The sequence below is a fragment of the Penaeus vannamei genome, chromosome 31 (assembly GCF_042767895.1).
Source record: "Penaeus vannamei isolate JL-2024 chromosome 31, ASM4276789v1, whole genome shotgun sequence".
NCBI lineage: Eukaryota > Metazoa > Arthropoda > Malacostraca > Decapoda > Penaeidae > Penaeus > Penaeus vannamei.
This window is the reverse complement of record NC_091579.1, coordinates 24,890,000-24,899,999: the sequence shown is the minus strand read 5'-3', so window position 1 is coordinate 24,899,999 and position 10,000 is coordinate 24,890,000. Positions and strand designations below refer to the sequence as shown.

Genomic DNA, 10,000 nt, shown 5'->3' with positions numbered 1-10,000 from the left:
ACAGGGTTGAGATTCAACCCTTCAAGAAATTTGGTCATGTGAAAGTGATTTCCTAAAGCAAAGCATTTGAAAACAGTAATCAGAAAGGTGTGAAGGTGAAGGACTGCATGTTATTAATGTGATATGAAAATGCACAAAGTAATGGCAATTAATGTATATTTGGTTGAAGGTTTTAGTCTGGTAGTTTTCAGTCATCCCCATTTCATTACTGAAGATAAAACTACAAAAGAAAAAACAAATAATTCCTTCCCCTTTCAGGAAAGTACAACAGAAATATCAAACACAATATATAGCTTGTTTTACATGATTTCCCAGTAACAAATGTATTCTCAAAGGGGGGAAATATAGTTGAATTGCAGTAAAATGCTATTTTCAGTACTTGCTTGAAAAGTTTTAACTATGGGTTGGAGACTTCAGAAACCACTCTTGTAACTCATTCTTATCAACTGCACATTATCTTTGTTTGCAAATAAGATGATGCTTAAAACATTGCAGATTCATGAAATTGAGTTTTTATGTCTGAAATGTAATAGTTACATCTGGTTGCATGTAGTATGTGTAATGTTCCAGCAGAATATAATATAAAGACTTTATTCATTGATAAAAGAAATACACACAAAATAGTAATTCAGAAATAAACAAAAATGATAAATACACAAATAAATAAATGAATATTAGTGTGTGTGAGAGTGTCTGTATAAGAGTGTGCTTGCTTGTATTTGTGGATTTTCTGCGTCTACCTGTCTGTGCTTGTGTGCGTGCTTGTTCACAGACAGTCAGAAGTTAATTAATTCCTTATAGATATATATATAATTGGAAGAAAGGGGAAAGGAAAAAAAATGAAACTGTCTGTAGAATTTAGGTTATTGATTTTGACATACCACCATACAAAAGAGAAAAAAAACTCACAAAATAATTTTAAAAGATAAGACCAAGAATTGAATATAAAGTATATATGGACTAAAAGGGTTGTAACAAAGCCGTTGGGAAGGAAGGGAGGATGGGGAAATAGCAAAGATACGCTGATAAAAGAAAAGAATGCTAAATCAGACAAATAATGGAGGCCAAGGAGTGGGGAGGCAAGTGTTCTACAGGTTGTCTTCTACCAACAGACAGAAGATGCTGCTGAAGCTGCCGAAATAGACAGAAAGATCAAGGAGGTTAGCTTGAATTTGTTTTTCTGTATGTGTTCATATTTTCTTTTATTTGCGTTTGACTTTTCCTTGTTTTAAGTAACTTCATATAAGATAAACATTAGTTATGGATAAGGTCTTAGTTATAGTTTGGAATTTTACTCATGTAGTATATGAGACCAAGATATTTATCCATCAGATATAGATGCAAGCTCAACAGGTTTTACATTGCAGTATGCTTTTAGTAGAGAATTCACTAACTAATATGTGATATTCCAGGTCACAGATCTAACACGGATGGACGGCAGTGAAGATGACAAAATTAATGCAATGGTTGCGCAGTCAACAATGGCATACCATCCATCAAAGTAAGAAACCCGAACTTCTGTTTATAGTAATGCTGTGAAATTTCTTGGGAATACCTTTTAGTTACATTCTGATACTAATTTTGATTAACACATACATGGGTTTTATAACTGCAATCAGATACTGCATTAAACAGCAAATAAAATTGATTATTTTGCCCCTTGCAGATATGTAAAACTTCGTGTCAGCAAAATGATGGGTCAGGTGCCGCTAGACTACAAGTGCTTCAAGTGCCATCAGGGTGGACACTGGGTCAATATGTGCCCACTTAGCCATGTGAGCATAAAGTTATTCTTGAGGTTGTAGTATATGAAATAGGTTTATAGGCACTGCTATGATATTCTTTTTGTCTGTAATTAGATATATGCAAAGATGTGAGTTTCAGGTTGAAGTTTAGAGATATGAAGTAGTAATGTTCTGTATGTTAAGTATTTTTATGTATTTATTTAATTTTTTCCCCCCTTTTTTGCAAAACAGCAAGACTTGCGGAAGAGTACTGGCATTCCGTCCAAATTCCTGGTTGAGGTGAATGACCCTAATGCACCTGGTGTTATGATCAATGCTTCAGGGAAATTTGTGCGCCTCATGGATATGTAAGTAACCACATGTGTTATTCTAGTAATCATAATGTTAATGTTTTTAAATGCTTGGATGACAACTCTGAATGTATTATAGTTTACAGTTAGAATGGGAGCATAGAATCAATGTCTTTTGAAGAATCATTGATTAAAATTTTATTATGCTTGTGAATTTATATAAAGATAGAAGATGCTATATGGTTTGAAAGTAGGGTGCAGAGATTTCTAAATTTTATTTTAGAATAAAAAAGAGGGAAATATGAAACAACCAAATGTAGTGCAACACTATTTGTTTAACTGTAAATGTTAGAATAAAGTTTTCATTTTTCTCCACAGGGACAACAGTACAGAAAACACAGAACAGATGATGCCTCCCACCAACCGACCTCCACCACCACCAGAAATCATTTGTAATTTGTGCAAGGAGGTCTTGAGGGATGCTGTCTTGATCCCTTGCTGTGCTAATGCATTCTGTGATGACTGTAAGTAGAACTGGTTGTTGTAATTAGGGCATACATTTGATAATGAATAGTTCTTTTGATTTATACTTGTGGAAATACTTGTTCATTGTTGCTGTGCAGTATTATATAACTATCCATAATCAATTACCCAGGTATCCGTAACCATCTCCTGGAATCAGAAGAACATGAATGTCCTTCATGCCAGAAAGAGGGTGTTGGTCCAGACACACTCATTCCCAATCGTTACCTTCGAGTGAAAGCCTTACATTATCAGAATGGATGGTAAGATTTTTACGTATTCTTATTTTCTCCTGAAGTAATGTAGTTCATAGTATGTATTTGAAATGATGATATATAAAGATTCTTTAACACCATCTTACAATTTTTGTTGCTGTTTTTAAAGATGTATATGAATTGTTTTCTCCAAGAACTGCCTCTACATTATTGATATTAAGCAGTGAACCTCATCAGTAGTGCTGTTGATACAAAGTAGATAATAACTGTTATTTAGTGTGAGTGCACAGTTGCTATTTCAGTTTTTGTTTTCAATAATATTTCTTGTTTTTTTACAGGTTCATAACAGATAAGAAATTGGACCGACAATCAGGTGCAACAGAACCTTTGTGTTCCATTCCTCCGTACATGCTTCCTAAAATTAATACACCAACACCCCCAAGAAGTCCTGCTGCCCCTGCAAGTCCCTTGGAGCCTAAGATCACTGAAAATTTGTCATCCACAGCCACTCCACCAGTCAGCCCACCACGGCCAAAGAGTGCTGATGGGATAATGGAGAATGGAGGAGCTGACTCGGATAAGGAAAACCGAGAAGAGGCTTTGAGAGTGGAGCCATCTCCTGAGCCAGAGAATCAGTTGGATGATGATAATATTAGCAAAGCTAAAGATAATTTGGAAGAAGATCCAGTCCCTCCACAAGAACAGCAACAGCAGGAAGGTGATGTTGATCAAGGAGATGATGGCCAGGGCTTGCCAGATGAGTTAGGAACTGAATTTGAGGGAAAGCAGAAAAAATCAAAGAAGAAGAAGAGCAAGAAGAAGTCCAGTAGACATGATTCCGATGATGAAAGGGAAGGAAAGGAAAGTAAGAAGAGAAGTAACAGGAGACATTCTCACAGGAGCCAAGATGGGAAGTCTTCAGATGAGAGAGTCCCTGAGCGAGAGATGATTCATGATGCAAGAAATAGTTCCAAGGATGGAGATATGATTGGGGAAGGTGATGATCTCTGGGCCATTAGTGGTCAACAAACTGACATTCAGAGGAGCAGGAGTAAAACGAGAAGCAGAAGTAGGAGCAAAAGTATTGAGAAAGAAACTGATACCTCTGGGGGGTTATATGACAATATTGTTCCATCATTCAACCCCCTTGTTCCTCCTCCAGGTGGCTTTATACAGTCCCCACCAAAGGATCCATTTTACCCTGTCCCACCTGCAACATATACAACCACAGGTACACTATATTAAGAGATTACTATAGATATGAAATACTTGAGAGTTTGGTGCATCTATTTTTTTATTGTAGATATCCATATCACTTCAAAAAATTTTATTTTGAAAAATCAGAGAGCAAGCACCCTTTGTTTAATGTGGTATATTTATTATATGCTTGTAAATATGAAAATCTTAATTATTCAAATAAATGGATAAAGAAAATTTGATGAAATTTCTCCTCTTGATTACAGCTCCTCCAACTCAACCAGTTATTGCTGGAAACCCATACCATCCTTACCAGCCTGGGTAGGTACTCAAATACAACTTTCTTTTTGGGGTATTTGGTAGTTAAAGCTAGTATGATGTTATTTACAGTATTAGACAAAAATTTTGTACCAGCAATTTCATAAGATTGTTTTTGTGGGGATATTGCTTTGATATGTATATTATGTTATCGTTTATGCAATAGGTTTATGATTCTTTAACCAGAAGACCTAAGATATGTCTGAATAACTAATAACAAATCGCAGTATACAGTATGTATGCCTGCTCACATATATATATGTATATATATATATATGTATATATGGACATATATTTGTAAATGAAAAGTGCTTGCATAAGGATAGGCCATGTAAGCCAAGAGCAGAACAAGGTGCATTGACTCAACACCAATTTTTACACATAGTGGGCTATACCCAACGGGAATGGGTACTGCGCTTCCTTCTTCCTCTGTGGTGTCCTCAAGTCACTCAGCAATTATTCGGGATCAGCCATTGCCTCCGTCCCGTCTCGTAGGCTCGCCAGACCTCTCGTGAGTTGTGCTTCCGGGTTGATGTGCACAACTCTGCTAGTCTTTTTGTTTTAAGTGTTTCATGTAACATTTATGTTCTATTTACTGTTTCTTTTTTATTTCTAGTTGTTCTCTTGTCCTAAATAGTGGTTATTATTTTGTTATACATACATTTTTCTTTTCTTGATTAGATTTCTAATATATTCCCTGTTAAGAATATGGCAAACCTCCCAGCATGTACACTTGCTTAAATCACCAACAGCTTTTATTTTTTGTGTTAGTTTCTCTAAATAGGCATCTTGAATTAGAGGATACGTAACTTCTTCGTCTCTGCACCTTGGTCTCTTTTTTTTTTCTTTTTTTTTTTTTCTTTTAAGATTTGTTATTTTAAAAGTGTGATTGTGTGTTTTTAGCACTGTAGAAGTGTGTATCATAGCAAAGTATTTTTTTTTTTTTTATTGTATATTTCTAAGGCATCTGTAGTAATTTGAAAATTTTATATTGTGGATTGTATGAAAAGGTATTCATGATTAAGAAACCTGCATATTATCATGGTAAATTTAGAATGAAAGTATTAATATTTATTTTAAGACTGACTTATTTTATGAATGTTTTGTTAATGATTGTGATAATGACATTAAAACATAGGAAAAAACAAACAGGCTCTAGAAAAGGCTTTTTCATACAGTTTCTAAAGTGATATTAGGAAATTAATGTTTTTTATAATTGTAGTCTGTCTGTCATGTTTCTTCAATCTTCCTTTCTCTTTTGTCTTTCCTTTTCCCCATTTCCATTTTCTCCTTCCCTCTATAACCCACATCTTCCTTTCAATTCTTTCCCCTTCCATTCTCCTCCTGTTCTCCATTCCTCTCTACCTCCCCCCTTCATATGCCCTTCCATTTCCCACTACCTCCCCTTCTGTTCCCCTTTACCTTCCCTTCCATTCCCTTCTACCTCCCCTTTCATTTCCCTCTTCCTCCTCTCCATTCCTCTCATTTTCCCTTCTGTGAGAGTGAATAGATGAATAAGTGAGAGTGAGGGAATTGATATGAGAGACAGAGAGAGAGAGAAAATGAGTGAAAAGTTAATGTGTGTTTATCAGTATACTGTTGGAGTGAGTGCAGAGGTAGATCTCTTAAATGTGTTGGTATTTGTTTTCAGTAATTAGAATTTAATTTCTAATTGCTGAAAGATCACTAGTAATTCATTGTGTTTAATTTAATGAACCAATAACTTATTTCCTTGGCAGAGTACCTCCTCCAGCCATTGTGACAAACCCTTCAGGCTATCCAAGTCATGTTCCTCCTTTTAGGGAAATGGAGTAAGTAACCATTCTATGATGTTGTTTCTCATGGTTTATGGTATGTTTTTGTCCACTCAGTTATATTTCACCACCATTGATTTGATGTAAGTTTGGTATCAAGATGGAAAACAGAAAAAGTAGGGGTTGATAATCCAAGCATTAAATTCCAATATAATCCTAACAATTTATTCATTGCTTGCAGAGTTATTGATGACCCTCTTGCAGCCTTTGAAAGACATCTTAGGGAGAAAGATGCTCGGAAGTATCGCATGAGCAGATCAAGATCTCGTTCAAGGTAGGATCTCCCATAGTGTTATAGGACTTTGTGTGTGATTTGTACTATTTTTTCATCAGTAACTTTTGGTATTTTACAGATTTAATATTTTACTCTACCATTCCTTTCAGAACTCCACCTCGTTATAGGCCAAGGTCACCACGTCAGCGTTCTTGGTCCAGGTCACGTTCCCGTTCTAGGTCAAGAAGTCGCCTTGGTGTTGGATCTGGGAGGTCTCCAAGATCACCTGGCAGACGCAGATGGAGCAGAACACCACCTCGCAGACCCATGTCTTATCGTTCTCCACGGTCTCCATCATTTACCAAAGAGAGATCAGTGTCAAATCAGTCATTGACTTTAAGCAGGTAAGATAGAGGTGTATATATAGATAAATAGATAGATATATCTACAAATACATTTCTTGTTGTTATTTTATGTGTCTATTATCAGAAAAATAAAACTTGTATACTTACCGTGACTTGGCCAGAATTTTCTGTAACAGTCATTATGCAACAGTCTAGCCTTTCTGGCAGGGGCTGTGCTGTTACAGTGAATTTTGACACAGCATACGTCATTACGTCATTACATCGTGAAGGCTATAGGCATGCCTTTCTTTAAGGGGATATACTGGATTCTTCAATTTCTCTTCCTTTGCCAGGACTCCAAGCCCAAGTCGCAGAATGAAGTCTTCTCCCCTTCAAGTGCGACCTCTGTTGTCTGACACAAGGTCACCAGCTAGGTGGGTCTTTTTGAGATTGTGCATCTTGAACTAAGGTGATGTTGAGGATGGAAGTTGAAAATTAGAGTATCATACAATAAAAGATTAGATGAAAAAATTATTGCATTTTAGAGAGAGAGAAAAAAAAAAATATATATATATTTTGGTATTAGTTTTTTTAATGGAACCTTTATGAAAGTAGTAAATTTTAAACAAGAAATTTTCAATGACATTTCAGGGCAGCAATAGATTATGGGAGCAGGAATGAATATGATCATTATGCTGGTAGTGGACATGTGATGCCAGGGGAGGAATACCACCCATACCATGGAAATACAGCTCATTGGGATCCTCAGAATAGGTAAAAGTTTTGATATTTATTTTTATAACAATACAGTAGGAATAATTCTCTAATAGTTTTATTATTACATTTTAAGACAGTAGGAATAGTTTTCAATAGTTTTGTATTTTGTTTTATGACCACTCAGGGGGAATAGTTTCCCAATAGTCTTGTAATTTACTTACTGAAAGTCCTAGCTAAACAACCATAATTTTATTTTTTCAGATATGATCATCCGGGTCATGATGCTTTCAACCCAGAGTACCTCAACATGAGGGGTCAAGGAAACAGAGGGCGTCGTGGTCGTGGAGGATTCAGACAAGGAGATGATTACAGCTTTGACCAGCGCACTCAGGACACAAGGCATCCCTACGATCGTCATCAGCCACCCCTTGATGACCGGCGAGGCTTGTTAGCTGCTTCAACGTGGGAGAGAGATGATGTCCGAAGGGGATATGATATGGAAATGGGGAGAAATGATAGAGGTGGGAGACGATACGGAGATGTACGAGATCCAGCTAGAGAGTTTGATGATGTGAGGTCAAGGAGGGAGAGGGATGTCATAGACAGAAGGCATGAAGATGATATAGGCAGGAAACTGTATGATGAGGACGAATGGAGAAGATATCCTGAGGAAAATAGGAAGCGATTTGAGGAGGAGGAGGAGAGACGGAGATATCCAGATGGCAGAAGAGGTCATGTGGATGACCATGATGATGCCAGGAGACCACCAGAAATTGACAGATATGAAGATCACAAAAGATTCCCAAGGAAAGATGGAGACGTGCGAAGAGATCCAGACAGTATTAGGAAGGATGGAGAGGAGGGAAAGCACAGTGGTCGTCATGACTCAAAAAGGCTTGAGGATCGTGATGCTAAACTGAAGTCTAGTTCAAGGCATAGAGAAGCTCCTGGGCAGAGAATCACTCCAAGCCAAGATGACGCAAGGGCTTATAGGAGTAGGTCACGTGACCCACTACAAAGTAAGAGTCACAGAAAGTCACCAGGAAGAGACAGAAGAGATCGGGACCGTGATCGAGATCCAGATAGAAGGGACAGGGATAGTGATAGACGAGACAGAGATTCTGACAGAAAAGATAAAGATATTGATAGAAAAGACAGGGAGTTTGATAGGAAGGACAGAGATAGTGATAAAAAGGATAGAGATATGGATAGAAAAGATACTTACAAGAGGGACAGGGAAGACCGAAGAGAGAGAGATGTAGAGAGAAGATCAAGAGACAAAGACAGGAGAGACAGGGATAGTGAAAGAAAGGACAAGGATAGTGATAAAAGGGAAAGAGATTCACAAAAGAGAGACAGAGATATTGACAGGAAGGATGATCGATCAGGCAGAGATGACAGCAGAAGAGATAGAGATGGAAGGAGAGATCGAGAGATGGAAAGGGCTGGTAGAACATCAAGGTGGGACAGAAGTGATGCCAAGCCCGAAAAGGAAAAAGATTTTGAAAGAGGCAGATTAGATCGGGAGAAGAGTAAGTCACTGGAGAAGGAGGAAATTAGAGCACATGCTTCTGATGAGAGAGAGGAAAGGAAGAAAAACAAAAATAGGGATGAGGAACTGGATGGTAAGGAAAAGGATGAGAGAGATGCAGAAGGCATGACCAAAGCTGAAAAGAAGAGACATGACAAGAAAAAGAAGAAAAAAGAGAAACGTAGAGCTTCTCAGGCATCAACTGAAGCATCTCAGGGAGAAATATCAGGGGAAGAAGGAGAAGAGAAAAAGAAAAAGAGAAAAAGGGATAAAAAGAACAGGAAGTCCAAGGAAATAGCACCAGAAGATGAAAAGGAGGAGAGGGATGAAAATCCAACAGAAGATAATGTAGAAAAGTCATCCTATGTAGAAGCTGAACTACCAAACGAACAACCAAATGATGTAGATGAAGTCTCTGTCACTGAGAAGGATTCAAATGAAATACCCTCACAGGAGATGACTCCTGAGGCCGAAGGTGCTCCAGGAGAAGGTGTTGCCACGCCTCTTCCTCTTCCACAATTATCGAAGTGGGAGAGAGATGAGGATCTCTCCCTGACACCAAAAGGATTAGTTGAGAACAAAGCACCAGAGGAGGAGAGGAAAGTCACTGTTGATATCCTAAAGCGTGCAGAAAATGCCATTTTCTCGGGTAGAGGTTTAACAACACGTAAAGTGTATCTTGATACTCAAAAGCAGAAAGAAGTTGAAGAGAGAAGTCCAACCCCGGAGTGGGATCGCCTGGAATTAAGAGAGGCCAAACGGAGAGGTCCATCCATTCAGATCACAATATCTTCCAAAACAGAATCCCAAATAGGTCGACCCAGGAGTGGTAGATCTCTACCCTCCAGTCCTGAACGTTCTGAAGACAGAAAGTACAATTTAAAGTCAAAGAGAGGTGCAGAAGTAGATATCAAACAGGATAGACATTCCTCAAGGTCTGGAAGAAGGTCCCCTAGTCCTCACGAACCTCATGGATCTTCTAGAAGCAGGAGGAGAAGTGAAAGGGAAGACCGGCATAGCATTGGTGAAGAGAAAAGTAACCTTTCAAGTCAAATTGATGAAGGAACAAAGAGAATGAAAGATTCATCTCCTG

At 37.8% G+C, this 10,000-nt stretch overlaps 1 protein-coding gene across 4 annotated transcripts in view; it reads left to right on the top strand.

Annotated features, from left to right (window-relative positions):
• LOC113821482 (E3 ubiquitin-protein ligase RBBP6) overlaps window positions 1-10,000 on the top strand; it is a 67,558-nt gene that overhangs the window by 55,890 nt on the left and 1,668 nt on the right. The window contains exons 5-19 of one of the 4 annotated variants that reach the window (XM_070143991.1): window positions 1,113-1,160; window positions 1,413-1,501; window positions 1,667-1,775; window positions 1,977-2,092; window positions 2,414-2,559; window positions 2,691-2,820; window positions 3,111-4,003; window positions 4,236-4,290; window positions 4,673-4,798; window positions 6,027-6,098; window positions 6,283-6,375; window positions 6,486-6,719; window positions 7,013-7,093; window positions 7,311-7,433; window positions 7,638-10,000. The exon at window positions 7,638-10,000 is cut by the window's right edge and continues 1,668 nt beyond it. In XM_070143991.1, coding sequence (XP_070000092.1) covers window positions 1,113-1,160; window positions 1,413-1,501; window positions 1,667-1,775; window positions 1,977-2,092; window positions 2,414-2,559; window positions 2,691-2,820; window positions 3,111-4,003; window positions 4,236-4,290; window positions 4,673-4,798; window positions 6,027-6,098; window positions 6,283-6,375; window positions 6,486-6,719; window positions 7,013-7,093; window positions 7,311-7,433; window positions 7,638-10,000 — 4,678 coding nt within the window. The remainder of the gene's footprint in view (window positions 1-1,112; window positions 1,161-1,412; window positions 1,502-1,666; window positions 1,776-1,976; window positions 2,093-2,413; window positions 2,560-2,690; window positions 2,821-3,110; window positions 4,004-4,235; window positions 4,291-4,672; window positions 4,799-6,026; window positions 6,099-6,282; window positions 6,376-6,485; window positions 6,720-7,012; window positions 7,094-7,310; window positions 7,434-7,637) is intronic. The other 3 variants (XM_070143993.1, XM_070143992.1, XM_070143994.1) reach the window with 3 other exon arrangements.